We start from the raw sequence: 26062 nt of genomic DNA, 5'->3' as shown, positions 1-26062 counted from the left end.
AGCATAAAAGTTTGCATAGGCCAGAGAGCTTCTGTTGTTCAGCTTGAGCTTTAAGATCATAGAGGACACTGTTGTTCTTAGTTGGACTTGAGAAGCTGTGCTGAGGCAGCTCATGGATTGTAGGGGACTGACAGGTCCTTTCTGCCATTATCCATGTTATCAGTGCCCAGAGCCTTATTCAGATTAGCAGTGTTAAGAACTGAATTAAATTTAAACCCATTTCTCTGAAATGTATGAAAGTTGCTTGTTTTGCCATTAAGAGTTAACAATTCATTCCAAGAGATATTGTGGCTCAAAGATTTACATCACAGTAAAACTGCTCCAGGTTTTAGAAATATACTTTAAAGCAACTGCTCTCAACTACGTAAATGGTGTTCTATTGCTTTGTGACTAATGTTGTGTCAGTTGTGGAATTTCACCCTTTACAACTGCAGGTTCTGTAAAATACAATGGTAATGAAAGTCTGACACAGGATAGTGTATTATAGTTCTGAAAGCAGCATGGAGAAAAGTTTAGTGGGTTATCACAGGGCATAAAATCTCAAATGAGATGCTGCAGGATTAGGTACACCACCAATATATTCTTTGATTTAACTTGTGAGGAGTATCAAAACACAAAAAGGTGGGATGATATCTAAAAAGAAACTTGGAAATATGCCAATGCAAGAAATTCAACACCAATTTTCTCCTTGACTTTTTAGCATCTGAAAGAAATATAAACCTCTTTCTGAGAACAGAACTTGCTTTTTCAGACTCATAATCTCACATCCTTTCTAAAGACAAACCATTCTGCTGCCACCTTTAATATATTATTTTTAAACTGTACCAAATTTGTAAGCTAGACCTAAATTCATTGGCTACTATGGGACATGGCACCACCATGATAATAATGGGGAGGACCCAAACAGCTGAGGGCCATTTTCCTTCTTACTAGAAGGAAAACATTGCTCGGCCCTAGCAGTACATGCAAGAAAGAGCTTTGTGGGAATGATAGAGGGGCATCCAGAGGAAGTGTCTGCTGACTCCTGTTATGCTCCCAAAAGAGACCATGAGATGTCTGTAATTTCAGACACTGCAAGGAAAGCATAAACCAGCAGCAGTGACATCTTTGCCTGAGCACAGAGATCCCATTCATTTGGCAGCTGTGTTGTCCGGAGCACATAATTGCTGGTTTACAAAAGGCCTGGGGATTTTCAAGGCAGTTTCTGCTTTGCAGCCCATTTAATGTTTCTGTCTTTTAGTTCAACTCACAGCTAAACTTGGATGTCAGTCAAAGCAGGTGAGAGAGTCTGCTTTTCAATTGTTGCTGATCTGCCTCTATAGGGTTCTAACCTGGGACAGAAGTTGGGAGCTAGAAGAAAATCAAGGCAAAAATGTAGATATTACACTGGTATAAACAACTGCACAGCTTTGAAGTCACTGGACCTTTGGCAGTTTACACCGGCTGTGATTTAACAGACCTGGTAGGCTGTGAAATCTTTCAATTAACTTGAACATTGTTAAATGTGTTGTATGTTTTATGGACTGGTTCTAACAATGCAAAAAAGTGTTATGCTATAAACTTAAGAGATGCAAGAAAAGGTTATAGTACATGAAAAGGGTGAATTAGCTTTTTCTAGAGAATGCAACAACTGACTTTTTGGCTTGTAATTTTAGCTGCTGTGAGTATTGCAATTGGCTGGTGTTCTTCTGGTAATAGTTTTTTTATAACATGGAGGTTAAGTAGGTGGGGAGTGTCAGGGCTCCCTGGTGCCCAGAATGCTGGAAGGGCATGGAGGGGCATCAGAGAAGGACCTCCCGAGCAGGGCCCATCCTACCACCCCAGTAGAAGAGCAGGGAAGGCTGTGGGAGCAGCTCCCAGCCCATCTGGCACCTCTGTGGAGCTGAGACAGGGTCAGACACAGCTCCAGGATGGCAGGGCTGTGGTGGAGCTGGAGAATGGCATCATAAAATATCCCTGGGGAAAGGACTGAGGGCCCCATGCTGTGGTCCTGGGCCGAGGGCAGCCCCCAGGGAAGAACTGATCAGGACCATTATAGTCTGTTAGTGCCCTCAGGGCTGAGACAGGGTGTGGGGGGAGCAAAGCTTGAGGAAAAGGGAAGTATTCATCCAGTTCAGTTGTAGTTTCTGATTCTGCATATGAAATGAAAAGCAAGTTCTCAGAGCTCTGCTGGTTGTCTCAGTACTGAATTAATCCTACTGTGATGTGAAAAGTCACAGGTGCCACTGGGTGAGGAATTGTGTTCAGCAGAATCTTCTGTCCAAACCATTCTCACTCCCATTGGGGTGTTACATGGAGAAATGTGGAATTTCCTTGGGACACAGATCCATAGGTGCCAGCTGTGTATAGAGAATCCATCCAGAGTAAAAGGTGGTCCCAGTGAGTGTAGCAGTGACGCAGCCATTTCAGACACAAAGATGCTGTTTGTGTAGTAATTGCAAACATTGTGCATTAATCCTTTTTCTCCCAGTTCTTAAAGACATTTGTGAGTCTAATGATTTCAACAGGAAATGGACTTTTGTACAAGATTGCCCTCCCCTTCCAGTTTCTTTTAGTGCAGCAGCTGCTGTTGCCAGGCTGTTTTTGTTGCTATGGTGGTGGTTTGTGTGCCAGAATTTTGTATTCACTCTTCAAGAGTCACCTGATTGAGCGGCTGTGCCACATAACTTATCAGTCTCACTCCTAAAGATAAAGCTATTGTATCTGACTGCTGTTCTGTACACATGACATCTGGTAAATGAATCAGATTAAATATAAACAGATTCCAATGGTCACTGACTGAGAGTTTACGCGAGTATTAACAGATGAATTGTTTTAGTAAATAAGTGACTACTATGTTTGGTAGGTTGCATTTCTTAACACAACAGCTTGACTACACCTTGTGGCATTTGTGTCTCATTGGTAAGGTTTGAGTTTGACTGCAGGATGTGAAAGAGGCTTCTATCAGGAGGACTGAGCTTTGATCATAAAGATGAGGTCAAATTGTCTATATTTTCTTTCTGGAGATTGGTTCTGTAGAGTTTAATGATCCTGCTCCTGCTGATAATTAAAGTATAATTTGACCCAATTTAAAATGCAATTAGGATGATGAACTCAGCTTCACCAGAAGTACATCTTTAATCCTGAACACTTGCCACTTCTGTTTAATTCTCTGTATGTTCAGTGCCCAATTGCAGTGAAGCATTTTCAATGCTGAGGCCATTGCTCCTTCTCCAAATTTAGATTTACACCCATAAACTCAAGATAGCAAGTGACATTGAGGTATTTCATATATATTTTTCAGAAATCAAACTTAAAACAGTGTATTTAATTTTTAATGCATTTCTTGTATCACCTCATGATTCAGTCTTTCAGTGTAGCTTTTGCCATGTCTTCATTTGCCCTGGCTTTGATCAACGCTTTTATTTAAATCAGTTACCACTGCTTTTCTCTGTTTGTTCACATGCACTTCCAGGTGTGTATCTAAAACACGCTGTGTATTCAGTTATTCCTCTGGAAATGAAATGTTGGTACCTAAGCCTGTTATATAAAAAATTATGCTTTATGGATATGTCGCATTCAAATAACTTTTATTATTTACACAAGGCAGTCATTTTACTGCTCAGGTTGAGATTTCTGAACCTACAGCAATGAAAACATCCAGAAATAGTTTCTGTAGCAATTTAAGACCAGCAGGTGTCACATCTGAAATGTACAATTTGGAAAAACTACCTGAATAAGTCCATTGCTGAGGGTTTTTTCCTAATAACACATCTTTGCTTCAGCTGGAACTGAAAGGGGCTGAGTCAAAAAGTAGAAAATACATATGTAATACTTCAGATGTTTGCTGAGGCTTCTGGCACATGTGGAGGAAGGTGTTTGGTGGTTCTTTTCTCAGACTTGGTCCAATCATCTAATAAGACTTTTGTACTCTAAGTGTAACAATCTTGCTGAGTGTAGCTGGTTTCCTGGTCACCAATCCCATGCTTTGTGGAAAAGAAAGCTTAGATTTAGACACACACTCAATTTGTGTGTTTGCAATAAGTGCAGTGTCCCAGGAAATGTGCTGCTGGCTGGAGCAGATGCCAGTGAAGCAATAGCAGTAACACAGAAGCCAGCTAGCTGGGTTGAAATTCAAATTCCCACTGATTTCACAGGGCCCAGGATTTCAGCACAGGCTGAATCATGAGCACTTTCCAGAGCTGTTTAAAAAGGCACAGTCATAGTGCCATTTCCTTTTGTGCTACTTCTTCCTTTTGATGCAAAATCCATTAAGTATCTGCCACAAGAAAGGCATGTTTCTCTTCAGGAAAATGCCATCAGATTAAAAAACTCCAGACTGAAGAGCCTCAAAATTTCTCCAGACAATACTTTATAATGCCAGACACTGTATCAGAGCCTCTCCTGATCTATAGGCTCCATTCTGTGTTCAGATCAATGATTGCCAGGAGTCTGTGGGACCATCAGGAATCCTGAGCTATTATCACAAGTTGTGATTGCTTTTCCTTATCAAAGGTTGTAAATGAGGCCAGGCCAAGTGAAAGTGGATTATGAACTTGTTGAGGAAACTGCCCCAGTTGGCACCATCTCTGGCACGTTTACTCTTCCCAAGGTCTGACTTTATTAGACTTGCTGTGAATGCAAGTGCTTAAGGGATCATGGATAAGCACTGTAGCATCAATGCTCTTTGCTTTGCTCTTCAGGGAATCTTAATACTGTTTTATTTTTATTCTTTTGTATGCTGAGATGAAAAGGGAGTTGTGAAAATTATGCTGAAAGTTTTTTTTCCCTTACCCTATCATAGAGGAACTCCAAACTTATATCAGTGCAGTGAAACTCAGAATTTGTTATTGTCCCTTTAAGTCATGGCAAATGAAGGGAAACTAAAGCACAGCACCAGAGAGCAGCTTTCCTCCTGACTGATGCAACACCCATACTTGCACAGGAGGTTAATAAGAGTAAGAAACAGATCAAGTGGGTTAATTGGCCTTGCAGTGTCTGTGCTGCAGGTTCATCTCCTACTGAAGGCAATGAAAAGTTTTTCATTGAGGGGAAGAATTTGTAAGACGTAGAGGAAAAGCTTTAACAATTCTGTAACAGTAAGAGCAAATTAGTCCAATGTGCCAATTTTTTTACTTTTTTAATTAAAAAACCTCAAACTAACATCTCCCCACTCACATTGTAAATATTTTTACCTGGTGCTATTTTGAAATACCATTCTGGCAAACTAACCCATTTTTTCTTCAAAGACCTCCTTTCTCCATCATTTGCTTTGTCTGTAGCAGAAGCTTGGCCTGCTGCCCCAAAATCCTAAGGGTCAGTCAGAAACCTCTACAGAGAAATTAAAATCTCATGTGCTGTGTCATCTGATGCTCTATCACTGCTGTGACTGCACAGGAGCACTACCAGAGGGAAGGTCATTGGGGGAGCATATAAAACTTGGTTCTTCAAAACCCTTTTCTTAAAACTTCTGGATTTGGGATTTTGCTGGGTGAGATGTTGTTTTGTCATCTGTATGCCTTTTGAGTTGAGCATACCTAAAACTGAATTAGTCATGTGCCTTTGTTCTGAGGAGGTCCCTTCGTCCTATGAAAGCAAAAACCTTTGGTTAAGCAACTTCTGTGTATTTAAAGCATGAAGCCTTGTTGGGAGTTGTTTGTGCTACTCTAAGAGTCTTTTGGCATCACTGTGCAGTTTGAGTGCTGCCCTTCTGCTCTGGTTTTGCCATAACTGTTTATTCAAAACTAAAAGTAACTAAAAACCAAGATGTTGCACCTCAGCATTAGGAAGAACTTTCCAGTGAGAGTGGCAGAGCCACTGGGACAGCTGCCCGGGGGAGGGTGTGGGATTTCTCCCTGGAGCCATTCTAAACCCACTTGGGCACGTTCCTGTGTCACCTGCTCCAGGTGACCCTGCTTGGTAGGGGAGTTGAACTGGATGCTCTCCAAAGGTCCCTTCCAACCCGAACGATTCTGAGATTCTGTGATTCTGTGAAAATGCACTCTGTCCCCTGTGCTCACCCCTTTTGCAGCCCGAGGCACCGCTCGCCGGCCACATCTCCCAGCAGGACAAGACGCATCGCCACTCACCCTCGCTCCCTTCTCGGTCACTTCGGTGCGGCGCCGCAGCCCCACGCGTGCCTCTGGCGGGGGCAGATGGATCTCTCATTCCTGCCGCTTCCCTGCCGTCCTTGTGCCGTGTTTGGGGAGCCGGCAGGGCTGAGCGGGACCTCCCCGTGCGGGCGGTGGGTCGGTAAGCGGGCGCGGAGCCCGGTGCGCTCGGTGTCCGTGGTGTCCGGGAGGTGGCGCAGCGGTGCCGCCGGCGCTGCCCTGGGCGCGGGGAGCCTCGGGGGCCGAGCCTGGCGGGGCGGGCGACGGAGGAGGAGCGGCAGGAGGGAGGGAGCGGAGCGGGCAGCGCGGCGGCTCCGTGCCCTGCGTGCGTGCGCGTGTGTGCGAGCGAGCGGGCGGGCCGGCGGTATATAGAGAGAGGATGTGCGGCCGCATGGCTCGCCCCGGCCGCTGCCGCGCCAGCTCCTTGGGCGAGCGCCAGTGAAGCCTTGTCGCCGTCGCCGTCCGGGCAGCCGCCTCCCCGCCCGCTCCAGGCGCCCTCCCGGGTTTCCGGCGTCCCTCTCGAAGCGGCCGCTTCCCGCGGCTCGTCCGCCCCGCGGCAGAGCGGCGCGTCGATGCGGTGCAGATGGCCGGGGCACAGCCAGGGGTGCACGCTCTGCAGCTCAAGCCCGTCTGCGTCTCCGACACCCTCAAGAAAGGCGTCAAATTCGTCAAGTGGGACGATGTGAGTACCCTCTCCGCGGCTCCCCCGGCGGGGTGGCGGATCGGTCGGTAGCGGCGCTCCGGTCACACGTGTGCGCGCCCCCGGCCTTGCCCTGGCAGGTGCGGGGCGGGCGGTGCGTGTCCCCGCCCGGACCGGCCGGCGGGGTGGAACCGGCGGCCAAATGCCGGGCAAACTTTCTCCGAGGGTTCTCCTGTCCGGTTTCGCTTGGCCGGTGCGAGCTGTGTTGAGCTGGTTCTTTTCGGGAGCGCTTTCCCTCTCACGCCTCCCGTGTTTTAGCGTGCACGTTGCCATCTCTGTTCTCGTAGCGTAGTTGTTTCAACCTGTTCTCTCTTTCCATCTCCCGTTGCCGCCTCCCAGCCTCTCCTCTTTCTTTTGGCTCCCGTCCTCTCTATCTCTCTCGTGAGGCTGTCAGTCTCTGCATGCGTTCTCCCAGTTCTGGTACCGTCATTCATCATCCTTCTTTCTTGGCTCATTAGGGCATGAGACTTGTCTCAAAATCATATCTGCTTTCCCCTCACCACTTGCTGCTTCCCAGCCTTTTATACTTTATTGCCTCACGTAGGGAAGGAGTGTGGTTTTTCCTTCACCGTAGGTAGCACAGCTGTTCAGCAGCTGGAATGTCCTTCTTTGCATGCTGACTATGCCCGGGACAGTTTCAGAGAAAGGCAACTTTTCTCTATTCGGTTTTCCTTTTTTCAAAGCCTGCTGTGTCCTCTGTTAGCCTTGCTCCTGCAGTACAACATCGGGTGTTTGTGTCTCAGCTGTGCATGGAGGAGCAGGTACCCCAAAAGTCTGTCTGCCGGTGGTGTCTGGAGGCAGAGGGGCATGGTGAGAGTCGAGCTGTGGTACAGAAATGGTCGGGAAGGAAGGCAGGCAGTTTGACTGTCGGATGAATTGTTTTGAGTGCTCTTATATTTTTGCTGTGAGTTCAGGTGTGCCTAAAACATCTACAGCAGAAACTGGAGGGGAAACAGGGGGAAAGAGCAGTTCACATGTAAACACTGTTCTTGTTATGTATTGCTCTTTTGCTGTTGCTTTTAGCCTGTCCAGCAGCCAAATATGAACCTGACCCCTATAAACACTTGATAAACACTCTCAAGGAGAGACAACATCAGAAACTAAGAACTTGTAGTGTGAAATTTTATTTACAGTAATAAGCAAACACATTTTTAGTAGACTGTGCAAACTGACCTTGTCCACAGTAGTAAACATTGGCTCGATACAGGTTATTTATGTTCAGGAACTAAACTTGAATTACTTGCCTGGGAAAATGTTTTCTTTCAGTTGACATTTTCCATAGAATAGGAAAAGGCAGCACAACCCTAGCCTTGTCATTGCAGTTATTGTTTTATTTTTGGGAAGCTACCAAGAAATTTCCACAGGTTTATGCAAAGGTCAAGTGATTTAAATCTCCAGACTGAAAGTCTAAGCAATCAGGCAGCAGTTTGTTACTAGTTTAAGTGCTGTTTCCCAAATAATGCATTACATACATGCAATTAGGAGAAGAGGTGCTTTCCATGCACAGTGGACATTCAGTGGCTACTCTGCCATAGACTAATTGGAAAAAAGATTCAGAATTTTAAACCTAAAGGCTGTAGTAATAAAATATGGCTAAATTCTAGCAGAAGATGTGCTTTTCAGGCTAAAGGTGTTACTTGGGGATGCACAGGTGTTACGTGGAATGTGTGACAGGTGAGGGAGCTTTGTTGTGTTCAGTGAGTGCTTTCATTGGCAATCTTGTGCAAGTTGTGTAGTAGCTACACTGATGAAGAATTCTGGCATTAACTCATTGTTGCCTGTGCACTGTGTGTACCTGCCCATTTCCCACCCTTCAGCCCTACTGTCTTGCCCACAGTGTTTCTCCTCAGCAGTGCCACTCCCACAAAATCCAAGTTTTCAAGGAGAGTGTCTCCTTTGCTACTCTGGCGGTAAAAAAAACCCTTCACGTGAATGCATATTCAGTGACTTTGAAAAGTATTTGCCACTGAGTAGCCAGTAACCACTTCAGAGTCTGTTTTCTATGAAATTGATCTGCTTGGGTTTTTTTAAAATGGTGATTATTAATCTGAACCTCTGTGGTCTCTCATGTAACCAGACATGCACAAACTCACTAGTGAAACAATGGGCTCTAATGAGGAATAGTAAACTGCAACATGAAGCAGTGAAACAGAATTGACCATAATGAGTACTTTGGCTGTGCTGTGCTACCAGGGCTGTTCAGAAAAGCCAGGCTCACATACTGGTGTTTATTATGTACAGTTTTCCTTTTACAGTGAGAGTGAGAGTTCTGTTCTTCCCTGCTGCCTGTGCATGGGGGCAGCGTTTGTTCCTCTCCCAGGCAGGTCCTTGGAGTTCCTTTCCCTGCTGCTTTGAGCTGCAGTTTAAAGATGGTTCTATTGACTTTCCTTCAAGTTTCATGAAGCAAAAGTGTTCTTTGTGAATTCATATGGCTTGTATCAAGTTTCAGGTCCAAGCAAAATTTTTCTAGCTGAGTTATAAACCTTTGGAAAGCAATAGTCTTTTTAAATGGGAATGCTGGAAGGATTTAAAGCAGACCATGAGAGGCGTGTAAGGAATTTCATGGTGTAGAGAGTAACAGTTGTTAAGGAGAGTATTTGCCAGCTCTGAGAAGGATGCTGTGCTGTGCAGAACAGTGACAAAAGCTGTAGTGTTACAGACTTTAAAACCAGTTCATGCAGGGATATCCCATCCTGAGCCTCTGGTGGCTCTGTGCCTGGTCAGTGCCTCTGAAGGACTGAGATGTGGTGCTGGTGACTTACACAGACCCTCTCTGAGGAGCAGCACTGCAGTTGTCACCTGTCACACGTGAGCCTCATCCAGTGCCTGCTGCCCCTGCTCTAATAAAAACCCAGCTGGAAAGAGAAATGCCTGGCCTGAGCTCTGCTGAGAGGAGAGGAAGAGGTTACATCAGCTATTCAACATCATATTCAGGCAGGTGGAAAACTTGAAATTCCATTTCCTCTGCAGACCAGCTTCAATTTGTAAATTGTAGAAGCTTTAGGATCAATTAAAGTTCTGGCTTTGCAAGACAAGTCCTGCTTTTCACCTCAGAATTGGATGTAATTGCTCACACCATCCAATGCCCAATGTGCTCTAATACACAAATTCCAGTTGGGATCAGGGTATAAAGCACCGAAGTCAAGCAGATTATTGTCCTGTAGCTTTGCTTTTCCTCAGCCTGTTCCTGTTCTGTGACAATATTACAGGCTGGAAAACACATTGTAGGATGAACTCTTGCTCTTGATGTGTGGTTTGGGCTCACAAGGCACTGAGCAGGAATAGCTCATGTTAGAGTAGTTCAAGGATAAATGCGACTGGTTGTTGAGGTGTGCTGGTGTTTTTCTGGATTTATCCATCTGTTTGCCTGGTTTCAGATGGTGGTTGGATGAGCCTTTGCTTCAAATCATGTTTCTTCATGCTTTGTTTCTTCAGTTGGACCTTTACAGCCACTTCTCTCTTAGTGCTGGGAAGAGGCTGAGTCTCAACTCCTGGTCTGGCTTTGAGCAGATGTGCTCCTATTCCTGGAGAGGGGAATAGCATAGAGAGGGGAGGCTGCAGGAAGGACTGACTCGATCCCCTCTGCTCTAGTGATACTCAGCTTGTAATTGCTCTTCCTGATAAGAGTTTTGAAGCAGTCTAATCAATAAATAAAAAGGATGCAATTAAATCCATTGCTTTTTTTGGTAGGGGATTAAGCTTAATGGAGCAGAATGTGTTGCTGGCTGAGCAGGGTAATGAAACCTGAGGGTAAAGAGTGACTTCTTTCAGGACAGACCTGATATCTGAAGGGCTGAAACCTGCCTTGATTGACTGACTTTGCTTTTCTCTGGTCTGTGGTGGGAACAAGGTAGACATAACAGAGTTAACAAATAGCTCAACAGCCAGAGCACAGCTGGACTGATGTTTTCTAAGGGCAGTAATTTGCACACTGTAGCATGTTAATGTGATGGTGCATATTCAGAAATAGGTTTGTTTTCATTTCTTGCTTAGAGACCTTCTTATCTTCCCTAGTGATAATATGTACTTAGCATAAATACTGACTGGTCTCTGTGTGGCTCACACTATTTACTTGTACTTGCAAGTTAAGTCTATTGGTAAGGTAATGTAATTCTGCCTAAATTGAGGGCCAGAATTCCAATTTTTAAGCCACATATTATTTACTAAAGGATACGTAGCATTGCTTAATGGTTGCAGCACTCCCTCAGGTATCCCAGTGAGCAGCAAAAATGAACTCTGGTCTTTTTAAGTTTTCTAATGCCTTTCTCTCAGAGCACTTAATCTTAAAAAAAAAATTCTGAGCTCAGATGGTGAATGCTGTGTTTGCAGCCTTCTTTATTTGTTTAAAATTGTCAAGAAGATTATCAGGAGTATGAGATATGTCCCCTCTTAACCTTACAAGTACATGTAACATCAGAATGTCATTATTATAGCTAAGCTGACAGAAAGCAAATAACCTGGGCAACTTTCAGAAGTTATTTTAAGATGTTGGTGCTAAAGTCCTTTTTTTTAATTCCTTGCTTTTTTGTGTTTGTTTTTAAACTCTGCCCAAGTCTTGTACTTGAGTACATTAGTGAGGCCATGAAAAATTACCAACCATTGTTATGTGTGTAGAAAACTAAAACAATAAGATGAGGAGTTTATTTTTTTTCCTGAATGTTTCCAGTCTGGAGGGAAGAGGTTAGTCCTACATTCCAGTGTTTTTGTTGTTTCTTCTTTGTTGCTAATCTTTAGGTAGTAAATCTTTGTAGTAAACAGTATCAGCTCTGTGCTACTTAGTAATGAGTAGAACTTGTGGTTCCAGTCCATGGCAACACAAAAGAATAATCAGATGGAGGTTAAAATTTTTAACAGTTAATGTTTATTAAAGGAGAAAGCCTGAACTTGGTTAACTCTGAGTGTGTGTGGAGGGGAAAGATCTGGCTCTGGTGCAGAATGGTGAGATCCCTGCCTGGGAAGATCCTGGTGGAGAACTTACACTTTCCAGTCATGGATAACATCTGTTATTGTCAGAGTCCTTTAGAGTGTTGGTGGATAACAGGGAAAACAAAACCGAGAAAACAACTCCCAAACAAATAAGGATTCTTTGTGAAGGAAAATTTAATTGGGAATTTACTCTGTACACTGTGGCTTTCTTCTGTGTCTGAATGCTCAAGACTTCTTTGTTTTTTTAGACAAAAGCTGTAGTGAAATAGCTGACAAATAGTTCATCACTATGGAGTCTTTTATCCATTATAAAGTAAATGCTTCATAAGCACTTCTTAATTTATTTTCACGAGGAGCATTAGATGACAAAACGTGTTCCCAATTGTGCTGTTGTAGGTCCAAAAAAAGACTAGCATGAAAACCTACTAATTTTTAATCTGCTATCAGTTACCTTGGACCTCATTTGCAGCCTGCGTAGCACCACAGTCAGATGTTCAGGATGCCTCCCCGGTGACTTCAGATGAGTTTGGGCTCAGCATCTCTGAAAATGAGAAGATGAAATTTGGAAATACAATTCCAGTAGACCCTCAAAATCAGAATACAGCAATTATGCTGAGGAACAGACTGGATCAAATGATATTTTCTCAGCATCACACAAGAGCTCTCTGGCTGAGACCAAAATCTTCCTGTTTGGCATTTGCCTACTTTTGTTTTAAAGTTCTCCCTTTTTCCTTCTTTTTTGTCTGCGTGCTTGGCAACATTTAAGGACTCATGCAGACAAATCAAGACTACAGGCAGTAAGGGTATAATTAGCCCAAGAGTGAGGACATCTGGAGAAATGGCCCAGGGTAGGACAGGCTTCTGAGAAGCAGATCCCACTCGGGGTAGCTCTGGTGAACTTGCTTGTGGTCAGCAGAATGGTGACTTGTGTGCTGTGATGCCACCACCAAAGCTTCTCCAGGATTTAACCACTCTAATAATGAAGAATGTTTTTCTGTATGTTCCTGTTGAACAAGTGGGCTTCCATTTTCTCGGTCTTGTAAGCTCAACTCCACTTTTGGTTGTTTTTTTTTTGTCCTGCTTCCAGCCTCCATTCATCTCACTTTGCCCAGCATTTTCTCTGTGCAGTCTGTTCCTTTGCATGGCAGGTTTGGTTGTTCTGCCCTAAGCAGAGGAGGGCACCTTTCCTATTCCAGATTCTGTCAGGAGTTCCTTGCAGCTGGGATGGATATTTTCCCCCTTTCACTCGTAGTTCAGCTCTCAGCCTGAAGAGGTTCATAGTCCTGATTGTTTGGGTAATCCTGCTTAGTTCCAGTCTGAGTAGGCCCAGTGTGTGATGGAATTTACAGCTGATAGATAGGTCTGTGTTGACCGTGTGTGTACTGGAGTTTTGTTATCCCTTCTCAGCTCCTTCTCCACTTCCCCAAGCCTGGAATCCCCCCTGACTTGTGGGGTGTCAAGAGCCCATTTTAGGGACTGTCTAGGGACTGTCCCCACACCTTTGCCCAAGCACAGTTCAAGCCAAAGTGAAAGAAATGTTGAAGGATATTTTTGCCTCTGCCAGAAACAACCCATATTCCTTAGCTTTGTGTTTTGGAAGCAGTTTGGCAGAAATTTTCCAGCAGAAGATTCAAGCAAATGAAATAATGATGTGTATAAAAGTTTTCAGGTTATACTTGGGGATGTTCAGTGTCTCTGACAATCTGAGGCAAGCCCAGGAAACAACAGTCTGGCTTAAGGCAGTGCCATGAGCCCCATCTGTTGTAACAGGTGAATAGTATTGAAATGTAAAATATGAAAGTATTAGAATGGAGGTGGCACGTTCTGTTTGCTGATGTTAGTCTGGGAAACCTACACTTAAAGTTAGCCGCTGAAACAGTTACCTGTACTTAATTATGGATTTGTCCATTGACCTGCTGTGTCTGGTTAAGGATCCCAAAGTTCTCTATGGCACTTTGTGGGCATAAATTTGAAGCCTCTGTTTAAAAGTCTGAAAAAAATAATATTGCTAATGCAGAACCTGAGGTTGTACAGCCAATTAAGAGGCAACCTAATGGAATAATAGGTGGAATAATAGAACAACCACTTTACTCGTTTAAGGCTATGGAATTGGAGGAAAGTACACAATTGGCCTTAAGTCAAAAACTAAAGAGGTGGAAGGCTCTTAAAGGTGAAATTAAAAGCCCTTCAGGAAAATTTATTCACTTAAGTTTAGAACAGTGTGATGTGCAGCACGCTGGGACTGCCAGGTTGGGGCCACCTTTTGATTCAGGGCATTTGCAGTAGGAATCTCTTGGGAGCTGAGCCCCTGCTTGGCACAAGCACCCAGGGGTGGCTTTTCAAAAGCCTCAACCCACAGTCATTTACACCATTGGCTGGGACACCCTTTTTCTTTTTCCTCTTCCTGTTCTGGTCACAGCTGATTTTTGCCTTGGTCATCTGTGTCTTTTTATATAATACTTGGAAGTGTCCCAGGAATCTGGGCCTCCTGCCCCAGGGACTGCTTGCTTTGTTGACATCCAGAGGAATGTAAGAGCTCTATCCCTGCTGCACATTAAATATGTGTTAATTTTCAAACCTATCCATTTTAGAGATGTACAAAACACTGACTTCTGTCTGTTTTATTCTCATGGATCTGAGCTGGGGAAGACATGGATGTCTGTCTGTTCCTCATGTGTTTGTCCTTGAAGTTTTGTTTACTATTTTCCTTTCCTCCCCCTCAACTGTCCTGTCCATTACCTGCTTCTTCAGAGTGGGGCATGGTTGGTCAGTGTGCTCAGGGGAGTTATGAGGGCAGCAGTTTGGGAGAGGAAATGGAATTAATGGACTTTAGGATGCACTCAGGAGTGGTGCAGGTGTCTGATGGGCCATAAACCACAGAGTGTGCAACCCTGTTTGTAAATAAGTGTACCAGACAACTGTTGGCTGAAACAAGTTTGTTTCAGGGCCTTGAACTGCAGCTTTTCTTGAATGTGTCCTGCAGAAAGGGCTTTTCCTGTGTCTCTTTGGGTGTTGGTGCCTTTGCAAGTCCTGACTGCAGAGCAGTAGGAAAGCAACAGAGATGTGACAGAGGACTGTTAGTGTGGAGTGGGGAGAAGGAATTGCAGAGCTGACTCAAACCTCACTGCCATTTCTTTACACCCCGAATGGAGTGTGGAAGGGTCTTAGAAGACTTAGAATTGTGGAATATATAATATATGCAGCATGTTAACTGTGCTGTGCCCAATGTCAGAGTAGCATAGTTAACTTAAAAATAAAAAAATGCCACAACCAAACAACTTCCTGGAGCAGAGGGTCTTGGTTAGCTAAAACTCATCATTATCCCTGTCATGAGAGGTTTCCTTTGTCACCTAACAGGTATTGAAGGCTCTTTGCCCTCATCCTCCATGATTTTGAGTCTTATTTCAGACACCCACATGTACACAAGTGTTACTCTGGTAGCTCTGTCATCAGCACAGGCAAATCCAAACACCTTTGGGTCAAAGCATCTGATTAACCAGCAAAATTGGGTAATCCCAAACATACATCACTGCTTTGTGCCTGTCTGCTTCCCCATCACCTCCTTCCCTTTCCCCCTGAAGCTGCATATCCCTCACCCAAAGGCAGAAAGACTTTACAGGGAGAAAGACTCATATCTTTCTTTATCTTATATGATTTGCACACAGGCTGCAAGGGACATAATGAAATAAGCTAAAAAAAGGAGAGTTATATCTTGAGAAGTTTTTTCCTTTTTTTTTTTTTTGAGCAGCAGAGGAATCCTTTTGTAGTTGCTTGTGGATGTTGATAGACAGTGTCTTTTCAGGGCCCTGGGGTATTTTAAAGATAAACTGGCCTGTTGCACTCAATACCCAACTCTCAGGTGTACAAGATGGTAGAAACTATGGAGAAATGTGGGAGGGAAGTAGATTCTCCAAAGTCTGATTATCTTCTTGTATCAGAAATGGCACTTGCAGAAGTTAGATTTTATTTACTTATGATAATGTCACTTTGATCAACCTTATGTGCACTTAAGAAACCCCCATGCTTAAATATGTTTGATTTAAATTTGAGCCTATTAAAGCCCTTTTTTTTCTCAAAGGGATATAGACTGGTCTCACATGTTAATTCTTCGGGAATAGGTGAGGGGAAAAGCTATAAAATAACTGAAACACTTGAACAGAAATAAAAATCCCTTTTGAGGAGGAGCTGTATGTTTAGTCTGGTTTTCTGGGGTGCTCAGTTAAGGCTTAAGCAATTTTTCTGCCTGCTTGTCTTTCTCCTCCTTTCTGTGTTCCCTCCATAACTTGAAAATTTAATTTGGCAAATGGGTAGAGGTCTCAAGACAGCAGTGTCTTGACAGAAGTCATGAAAAATAGGAGAGGAAAGAGGAGAAATCCTATTAGGACCAGGCTGCACTGATGCCAACTGCCAGGCTCCAGAGAATCCCAGTGGATGAGGGATGTGATGAACTCCCAGCTGTGGATAAGGCTTTGGTTCTGAATCTCCAGACAGAGGTACTTGCTGTCAGTCAGAAGGCTGGGTATGTTGGCAACAAGGCTGTGCCTCACTTGGAGAACTGAGAGATCTGCCTGGTTTTAAAGGACCTGAGCTATGGGTGGTACCAGACTAGGCAAGTTTTCAGCAGGTTTGGACTTGAGGTGGACTAAAATTTTCATAGTCTGAGTATAAAAAAATGTAAAGTAATTGACAAAAGTCTCAATGTAGCAAATGCTATTTCATGTTTTCTAGGTGACTTTTAGTCCTTTTTAAAGTAGATTTTAGAGGTATTGAGCTTGTGTTGTTACCTCTGGGTGGGCAGTGGACTGCTGATACCTGTGGTACTTTGCTGTGTGGGCTCTGGTTTGACAGACAGTGTGTTATGCCTGTTTAACTTGCTCTACTTTCAGCTTTTCTGGGTTAACTCCAAGTGTTGACAGTCTGGAATTTAGTACTGTCTTCACAGTAATGGAAATACACTGTCTGAAAAATGGAGATGAGGCAGGTGATACTAAATTCTTTTAGTGGCATCCTGGTGGTGGCACCTTCAGGGTCATTTCTGGATGTTGCAATTCATTAACATGGGTGGCAAAACAGCCTGTGCATAATTTTGTGTTCTGTTTGCTGACTTGGGGCTTTTTGTCCTTTTTTTTCCAGGACTCCACTGTTGTGACTCCAATTATTCTCAGAACAGATCCACAGGGATTTTTCTTTTACTGGACAGATCAAAATAAGGTAAGAGAAAAGCTTCCAGCTCCAGGATGGCTCTTCCTTTTTTCCTGTGGGGAGATGGGTAGGAATCAGGAGGCCTTGCAAGCCAGACCTGGGGCAGCAGAGGAGCATTAACCAGCACACCTTCCTCTGCCCTGGGCCTGTGGCTCATCCCTGGTGCACAAATCTTGGAGAGGTGGGTGCAAAACTTGGTCACTTCCAGTCACATCCATGATCTGATGCTCAGTGAGCTGTGTAATTGTCCTCCCAAGGGCGGGCAAGGGGCAGTTTGTGATGCTGTTGTGGCTCACAGTTGTCTTGTGGTTTTCTCTTGCCTCCTGCACTCCGAGGGTTCTGGCTGTGGTGTGTGGCAGGCCAGAATTCCCAGAGGCTGTGCCTGGTGACCCACGTCACCAAGTTGTCACCAATCCTCGCTGGACACTCCTTCAAAAACATTCTGGTGTGCTGAGGTCACCAGGATGGCTGGAGAGCTGTTGGGAAAGCTCCTGGCCTGATTCATCGCTGCATTGCTCCACTTTCCCATCCCTGCCACCCCTTGGAGTCAGCACTGTCCTGTTTCCAGCTGTACCACGGGGAAAGAGCTCAGTACCTGCGCAGTTGGGTGCCGTTTGTCATACACTGTATCACACATGTAATAGAGAGTCATTGCTGCAATCACCGTAGCAAAACCTGGATCAAAACTGGGAGTGAGTTCCTCCTTTTTAATACAGGTGGATTTTCAAGTACTTAAGTGCTTGTACTGGTGCCCTGTTGAAAAGGGTATTAAAACTTGGTGGTGCTTGAGCTTTGGCCTTGTGTGGAGGATCTGCCAAAATGACTAAATAGGTGCCTGTGGCTACAGAAACCTGGTTTGCCCCTGGTGTGGCCTTTCAGGAGCTGCTGTTGGGTTTATGTTTAGATACCAGGGCAGAAATAGCTTGAGGAGGCAGCAACCATGAAATGTGCAGGCTGAACAGGCAATTTGCTATTGCACCAAATCATGTTTGTCTTCCTATGTTTGCTTTGTAGAGGAGATGGAGCACAGTTTTGAGTTGCTGTATTTGGAAATCGTGTCATGGAGTTATAACAAACATCTTGTCTTTGCCTGTGCTTGTCCAGGGGTTGTGGTGGGACATGGTGGGTTCATGTCCTGGCAGTGTAGGGCTGTTAAATCACTGCCCAGCAGAGAGAGTGCCCTGAGAAGCTGCAGGCTCTGAGTGACTTACACTGCCCCAGTGGCTGTGCCAGATCACAGAGCAGTGCTCTGGCTTGTTCTTTCCCTTGCATAAACTAATTGTATAAGCTGTAAAATAACGATGAACTTTGTAATAATAAGTGGAAACCCAGAGTTGATTGGAGAGTTTATTTCACTTTTAATATGTTTGGCACTAAGGTCTCCTTCAGTTTCCTACTGTTGTCTGTAAAAACAATGTCTTGAAGCAATTCTGTGCAGGATAGCTATTTATAGAATTGTTGTTCTCATATTCATGAAAAAATGTATTTATAATGCTCAGAGCACTTTTTTTAAAGGTTGGGTATTGGTACAAGAGCAGTAAGTGTCAGTTTGATTTTTAAACTTGCAAATCAAGGCTCTGTAAAGAGCAACAAGAGGAATTTTTTTTTCTGGTTAATAATTCATAGCAATGAGGTGAAGCTTCTTTCTGAACACCATCCTAGCAGTGTTTATTTAAAGAGAGTAAATTTATATCTATTGGAATGCTGATAGTGCGTGGACCAGGAAGGAAATGCCATTTTCTACTTTTCCAGAGAATGGCTGGCTTTGTGTTTGTTGTGAAATTGCAAATATATGAATAAAGGAGGTTATATAGGAAATTCTCTTTAATTTCCTTCTCTTTGTGTGAAATGATTCCATGATGATAGTGGAACTATGTGAGGAAATATCAGGACAATGCAACCTCTGTGGGATCACTTTCTCTTTTTTCCCTGTGTTGTTATTTTGTTAAGCAATTCCTTGTGTCATAAACAAATCCTGTTATTTTCTGGATATGGAAAGACAGGCCTTGCTAGGCTGGAGTGCTGAACAGGAGGAGCTCCCTGCCAGCTTCCCTCCTCAGACAGTTTTCCTGGGAGGTGAGTCCAAGCAGGTGTGGAGATGAGGCAGGAGGAGCAGTTGTTGTCTCTGTAGCCATTCCTGTGTCCTGGTTGGCAGACCCTGTGCCAAGCAGTAAATCACTGTCTGGAGAATGGTCTGGGGTTCAGAACAGAGAGCTGTCTCCTTTGCTTTGCTGCCGCCTTATCAGCAAAGTTACACAAAAGTTACGTGAATCACTGGGAGGGAAAAACAAAACAAACGAAAACCACTCCCCTGTGCTAAATTTTTATTTAGCTGAAGGAACGGGTGGTTGTGGCTCTGCAGCTTTGTGTTGTCTTGGCTGGTTGAGCTGTTCCTTGCAGTGTTTTCTTGTTCCTTCCTTTTCTGTTTCTTCTCTGATGCAGAGAAAGGGAAATAACAGGTAGTGTGAGCTGTCTCACAGTGGGTCTGGACAGCCTTTGGGTTATTTTGTGTGCAGTCACAGCTCCAAGTTCCTGGTGCAGATGCCTGTTCAGAGCAGCCCTCCATCAGTGTCACTGACCCATCTCAGAGCTCTCCAGGAGCTGCTTGCAGGGTTTGAGCCCAGCTGGGGAGTGTGGATAATGCTGGAGCTGAGCAGATAAGGGTCAGAAAGGCTGCTGAGAGTTATCCTCACCAGGAGGTTTTGTTTATGTGAGCAGTGTGGGCTCTTTAACTTGCTGATAAACTGTAGCTTTCTGATAAATAAGTTCGCAGTAATTTTCCTGCTGGAGCAACATGTTCCTAACAAACCATCCCAGGTCTGCACTTTTAGCCCTGTGAAGATTTTTGCCACTTGCACCACACCTGGAAGACTGTAAAAGTGGCAATTCTTGTGTTACGAAGTTTGATAAGCAGGTTCCTTTTAGCTCTGCTCTTGCAGTTTGGTCTTAAGAGTGTGGGACCCTCAGTTGAATGTGCTTGCTGTGTTTGCATATATGAGCATATATTGCTGTCATCAGGGAAGGTAATCCTCCAAAATCAAGTCATACACAGCATTTTGCTGTTTCCTGATAGAGGTTCAAATTTAATTCCTTGCTATTGTTTTAAACAGATGGCAGGATAGCTTTGTGATGTTAATTGCATTTTCTGTTACGAAATTCTTTTGTTGCTGAAGATTCTGGAATATTTTCTTCATCTGTATTGCAGAGTGCTGGCTGATTTCATATTGTTATGTGAATGATTCTCAACGTGGGTTTTAAAAAACAAAATTAATGTGACAAGCTAATGTCTGTTACTTATCTTGTTGTTTTGGTAATGTTTCTTAACTATAGCAAACCCAGACAATATTCATTGAGTTGTCATATTTTTATGACCTGATTAAAACATATCTCAATACCTTGCTGCTTTTTTTTAAAAAAATGGAATGACATTTCTTCCATTTGTTGTTATTCTGGTTAGGAGCATTGAAGAAGGATAAATCCAGACTTGATGAGGTGAAGAGAAAGTCTGCTGGAGTAAAAATAAGGGATAATCAAAAGCATTTCTCAGGAGGCTGGAAGTGTCTGGTGTGTTTGGCCAAGCCAGCAATGCAAAGCCAGAGAGAGACTGATTTCTGACTGTGGATAAATATATTACTGACTGCACAGGCAGGCTGGGAGAAGACACAGATATTGACAGATAGTTTGTGCATTATTATCTTGCAGCCTTTAGCTGAAAGTTGTTACACAATCAGAAGGATGTTAGGAGTAGACACAGCCACTGACTCAGTGCAGTTCTGACACTGCCTGGGAAAAGGAGGAAAGCAGCTAATTGCTTTTGTGGTGGACCATTTAGGTTTTTAGAAGTCTGAGGATGGTATAATATGCTGTTCTCTCAGTAGCACAGACTGATTTGTTCTTCTTCATTTTAGAAGCTTCCCAACTGCAGGGAGATGTTTCCTGCTGGAAACAGGGACTGCACACCCAGGCAGGAGATGTCTGTGCTGTGAAACTCAGCGTGAGTGCCCAGGCAGTCAGCAGCCATTTTTGCAGAAATGCTTCTGTAAACAGATGATGGTTCTGTTTGTCCAGAGGAAGTTTTTGTTGAGGAGCTGCTGCGAGTGCTGAGATGCTCCTTGCTCGGTAGGAGGGGGTGTGTGGCCGAAGATTCCCTCCTCCACCCGCTGCTGTGCGAGCAGCAGCACAGCCAAGTGGCTTAGGCAGGAGTCCCGGCTTCAGCGGTGATGGCTCCGTTCACACCTCGGGCTTTTAAGTGTCCTTGAGAGCAGGTTGGGTGGTGAGACCACAGAGCAACTTTAGCGGCGGACATTTCCCAGGTCTGGCCTGCTCAGACTGCCAGGCTGAGAGTATCTAAAGGCAGAGACTTGCTCTGTACAGACTTTTAGGAATAGTGGGGTTGCAGTTCTGAAGGGAAAGAGTGGGGGTAGTTTCTCCTCTTGGAGGAGCAGGGCTGTTTTTGTGTGTGAGCACTCTCAGGACTGGTACTGACATGTTGTAGCTCAGCCATAGACTGAGGCTGGGTCAGGAACCTGCAGCAATAATCCTGTCCCTCATTCCATGAGAGTGGATGAAGTGGTTCCTTATGGTAAAATATGACAGGACTTCTCTGACCTGGGAGGTTCTGTCCCCTCTTGTGCCCTGAGGTGCTCCTGAGTTCCTTTGGGGCTGAAAACCCAACCCAGGCTGTAGAGTGAGGGTGGGCAGTTGGGCCTGAGGGCTGTAGGTTGGATTCTGGAGGATTACATTTGGCTTCAGCATGTTTGTAAACTCTGTGGCAATCAATCTCATTGCCCTCATCCAAATGGAAGATGATGTGGCACTTTTCCAGCCCCTGGGGATTTTGGCTGTTACTTAAGTGAGTTCTTTGGTGTCTGTTTTGATTCAGAGCCTTAAAACAATGGGGTCAGTATTTGTATTGCCCTGTGGGTCAGAGATACTTAAATTACATCTGTATGTGCCTTACAGTGCATTTGACAAGCATACAATAAAGATTGGAGTTAATGCTTCCATATTTGAAATATACCTAATAATTTCATGGGACTGGATTATTTATTAGTACTAGGTTTAAAAATATGTGCTCCAAACCTCAGCTGCTGGGCTCATGTCATTCAAGAGCAAGGTTACTCAGTCATGCATTTGCTGCTGAAAACATCCAGGAAGTGCATCATTAAACATGCATTCACACTTCTCTTTCTGGGGAAAAAGGAGGAAAAAACCCTAACCCCTTTAAAGACTTGACGTTGTAAATATCATTATTGAGTGGGACAAAATAGTGCATCTGTGTAGACATAAAAAGGTGTTACAAAATGTGCAACAACAAACTTGCTCTTTGTTATTTTAGTATCTTTAGTGTTCCTGCAGTCAACACCCCTTTCTGATTATTCTGTTTGATAGTGAATATTGGATATGTGGCCCTCTGTCACATGTTCTTCCATGGAAATGGTTTGCCTTTGTTGTAGCTGCAAACCACAGGAGCTGGAATGACTTGGGTCCATGTACTTGCCTTCTACCAGACAGCAACAGGACCTGTATATTCAGGTATTTATATGGTGATGGTGGTTATTTAAATATTCCTTTCCTTTATCCTTTTACTGCCTGCGTGAACTGAGTGCAAAGCTGCAGGTGAATTTGCCTCTCATTTTTGAGAGCAGGGATCACTCACTTTGTTTCAGTTGGAAATTTAAGGAGGGAGGGACTTCAGGCTCTTGAAGGTGAAGCAAGTTCTGTGGAGGTGATGCTTTTTGGCACAGGTGGGCTGGTATCTGTCTTTCCAAACAAGTAAGTTACGTGCTGGAAGAGGTGACACAGAGTAGTTTTCACTGAATGAGGACTTTCCTGGGGCAAGGAGTTGTGGTGATGTGAGTTTTTGCTTCTGAATGGCACTGAATGCCATTGGGTGAACCTGAAGCAGATGGTAAAATAAGAGTAGTGGCACAGCAAGCAAATAATCTTTGGTTCATGAATTTCAGGTGTAAAACTGGGAGCCACCAGAGTGGCATTGGGAGCTGGATGCCAGGGATGCTGTTGCTGGAATGCAGGTGGAATAGTTTGGGTAACAAAATGACCTTTAAATATTGACATTCCAAGTCGTGTGTCTTGAGAGGTTTTTCATAGGAAATGGGAGAGAATCTCTTCAAAGACACAGCTTGCTGTGGGATTGTTGTCATCATTAGGCTGAGCAGTGCAGAAATTGGAAGCAAAATCTCAAAGGTGAGTGGTGCCAATGAAGAAATCCTAGGGGTTCTCTGTACTACAGAGATTGTCATGTTTTGAAGTGAGAAAAATATCTTGCTCTCCAAATAACACAGTAGTGGAGTCAGCCTGGTCACCTGAAAGCTGCAGCTCATGTTCTTTCCCAACCACAAATCAGCATGGAAGTGGAATAAAAGAAGACAGGAAAAGTGGTGGGGAATTGCCACAGACAGTCAGAATGGGAGGAAATATTTCATGGAGGTCAGCTTCCCATCAGGCTGCTGATTTAAGGGAAATCTCTCTGCTTTCAAAACATGGAAATTGTTCAAGGCCCATTAGGGAAATGGTACTACATCAAACACAGAAGATCTCTAATAAGCATTTCCCACTGCTAAATACCTCCCTTATTGTGAGGGAGGCAGGAATAGAAAATGAGTTTTGGGTTTAATCCACAACAAAGGTCCAGTTTCTGAGATGAGGAAGCCAAAGAACTTCAAAGAGTGAGGATGACTCTGGAGTCAGCCAAATTTAGGTACTGTTGAATTCTCAGTCACTGAGAGCAATCCTAACACTTTGTTACATGAGAATATTGTCCTTGCTGTTGAGTTGAATGTAGGTTGTGACTTTCCTAAAAACATGTTATGATAGATTGTCTTTTGTTTAAAGGGGCTGACTCTTGGAAAGCTTTGGCTGTAAATGTTGAATGTTATGAAAAAATTGGAAACTTGAGTTTTGGTGCAAAAGGCCTTTCTTGATCTGGCTGCTGGAGGCTGTTCTGTTGCTATAATTTTCAATTTCAGTATCTCAGTGAAGCAAACTTGTGGCTGATTCAACTGACATGCACTACAGTGACTGCTACAGGGGTGTCTGTCTGCCAGCTGAGCTGGGTTTGTGTGAGCAGAGCCTCTGGTGTGCAGTAAGCCAGCCTGCACTCTTTTCTCCTCCTTAATTAAAAAGAGTCTCTCGTGTTCGTGCCTGCAGCTTGTACATAGATTTGGTTCAATGTGCAGCATCAGCTTTGCTGGCTGAGCTATTATTAGCACAGTTCACAGATTGGCTTCTAGGACATCATCTTTGCTGGTGGTTGGGAGGGTCACTGATCTCTTGGCGTGCCTGGTTGGTTTGCCTTCTGTGCTGCAGCTCTGCTGGCTCACGGGCTGCTCTGTAATGCTTCCTATCCTGGCTCTCCAGGGCTGTTTTGTAGTTTGCTTGGGCTTTTTCAGCTGTTTAGGAGATAGAATATGTTATTCGAAGTCATATTTTTGGTGCACTATCTCTATACATGTGGTCTTCCTATGTGAATGTACACTATTAATCAGTGAGATGTGATAAATGTGTTTGGGAACTTTGGGGTTTGGGTAATTTTTAAGGAGTTTTGAAAAAAGTTCTGGAAATACAAGTGACTGGCAATAAATGGTTTTGCACCAATACTTGCCTTACCTGCCTTAAGGTTTTTTCCCATCAAAAATGTGGCCTTGACCCTGCTTCCCTCTCTTTCCTGCTCCTGCAGTTCTGGCATTTTGCAGGCTCTGCACACCCACAGCTGGCATCACACAGAGCAGGAATGCACAAGCCCCTGGCCTGGATGTGCAGTGACAACAATGGGCTCCCTTGTGCAACCCTGCCTTCCTTTTCCTTTGGGCTTAGCGTGTAAGGACAGAAGATGCTCAGTAGGATCCTTTCCTGGGGAATCATCTGTCTGCTCTTTGTTTTACTGACAACTTTTATGATATAACTTAGTACTGGGAAACCACAATAAGAGCCTCATGCTACAAATCTTGAGAGTTTGGGGCTCACTGTGTCTGGGTGGCTGTTTGGTTTGTCAGTCTCCTGCAAAGATTCTGGTGGATTAGAAGGTCTGTAAAATGCTGTGGTGTGTGTATTGTCTTGTCTGGCTTTCCATTTTCCTGGTGTTTGGGTCTCTCCACAGGCAGCAGTTGTGTCACTGAAATTCTGAGCTAGCTTTGGATCCAAATAGGGGATGCTGTGCCTTCCCTGGATGTGTTTTGTGTACATGTGTGTGTGCTGTCAGTAGCAATCTCCTTTCTTGTCTTATAGTTAGGGCTCTATACTAGTCAGGAGATGAGAATTCATCTTCATTACTGCTTCCAGTTAGTCTTTCCACATGGGCACATTTACCAGTGGAGTGACTTCTTGATGTCATTGTCCATCCTTTACTTGATAACCAAAACTCAATAACAGATGTATGTTCTCATCTGATACCAGGTTTTTGATGTAGCTCTGTGGGTGTTGAGCTGTTCCTCCTACACTTGCTGTGGGAAGGAGTAGGGGCTGTCATGTGAAGGGTTTAGATTTGTCTCCATTCATGTCCTAGAAAAGTCAGTTCCAGTGTCTGGATTTTGAGTGTGGGGACTGAGCCTGCCTTGAAGAGTGGCACATGCCTTTATCCCAGATTCACTCTTCACCATGTGAGAGGACAGGATGTACTGTTGGACCAGAGAATTGTTGGTGGCTGAAGAACACACTTAAATCCTGATGTCCAGGGTAAGTCAGATACTTGGCTGCCCATTAGCCCAGTGCAATTGGTGGTGCAGGTACAGCATTGCTGTTTCAAGGCTACACTCAAACAGCACAAGTGAAATTCTACCCCAGAGCCACATCCCAAAGAGCTCCTGTGCTGTCTGAGGCTGGGGATTACCAGAGCCTTGCCCTGGCTGCAAGGCTGGACACAGTGTGCCTGCAGAGCTTTACTGTGCAGATACCACAGGGCCGGGCCATCCCTGGCTGCTCCAGGGGGTGGACCTGCCCCTCAGCTGGAGAAACCCGTGGGCTGTTCCCTCTGAGCTGTTTCAGGTACAGGTTATTGAAAGTCAGCTCAGAGCAGGCTGAGGAGGGCTCTGTCCTGCTGATTGCTGTGCACTGAATGAACTGAGGATTGTAACATGGTTACTGTACAATATATCTCACTTAGGAGGACCGTGGGTAGTTTGGACAG

At 44.3% G+C, this 26062-nt stretch overlaps 1 protein-coding gene and 1 long non-coding RNA gene across 6 annotated transcripts in view; one reads left to right on the top strand and one right to left on the bottom strand.

Annotated features, from left to right (window-relative positions):
• Nucleotides 1-6225, bottom strand: part of LOC139668502 (uncharacterized) — a 36595-nt gene extending 30370 nt beyond the window's left edge. Inside the window, exon 1 of the long non-coding RNA XR_011697081.1 lies at nt 6069-6225. This is a non-coding gene — a long non-coding RNA (uncharacterized lncRNA). The remainder of the gene's footprint in view (nt 1-6068) is intronic.
• Nucleotides 6226-6360: 135 nt separating this feature from the next.
• The window catches only part of PLCB1 (phospholipase C beta 1), a 346939-nt gene continuing 327237 nt past the window's right edge, over nt 6361-26062 (top strand). For all 5 annotated transcript variants that reach the window (XM_071582157.1, XM_071582156.1, XM_071582161.1 and 2 more), the window contains exons 1-2: nt 6361-6771; nt 16849-16926. In XM_071582157.1, the coding sequence (XP_071438258.1) occupies nt 6673-6771; nt 16849-16926 (177 nt within the window). In that variant the 5' untranslated portion in view covers nt 6361-6672. The remainder of the gene's footprint in view (nt 6772-16848; nt 16927-26062) is intronic.

This window comes from Pithys albifrons, chromosome 2 (genome assembly GCF_047495875.1).
Source record: "Pithys albifrons albifrons isolate INPA30051 chromosome 2, PitAlb_v1, whole genome shotgun sequence".
Lineage (NCBI taxonomy): Eukaryota > Metazoa > Chordata > Aves > Passeriformes > Thamnophilidae > Pithys > Pithys albifrons.
This window is presented reverse-complemented; position numbering and strand designations above follow the sequence as displayed.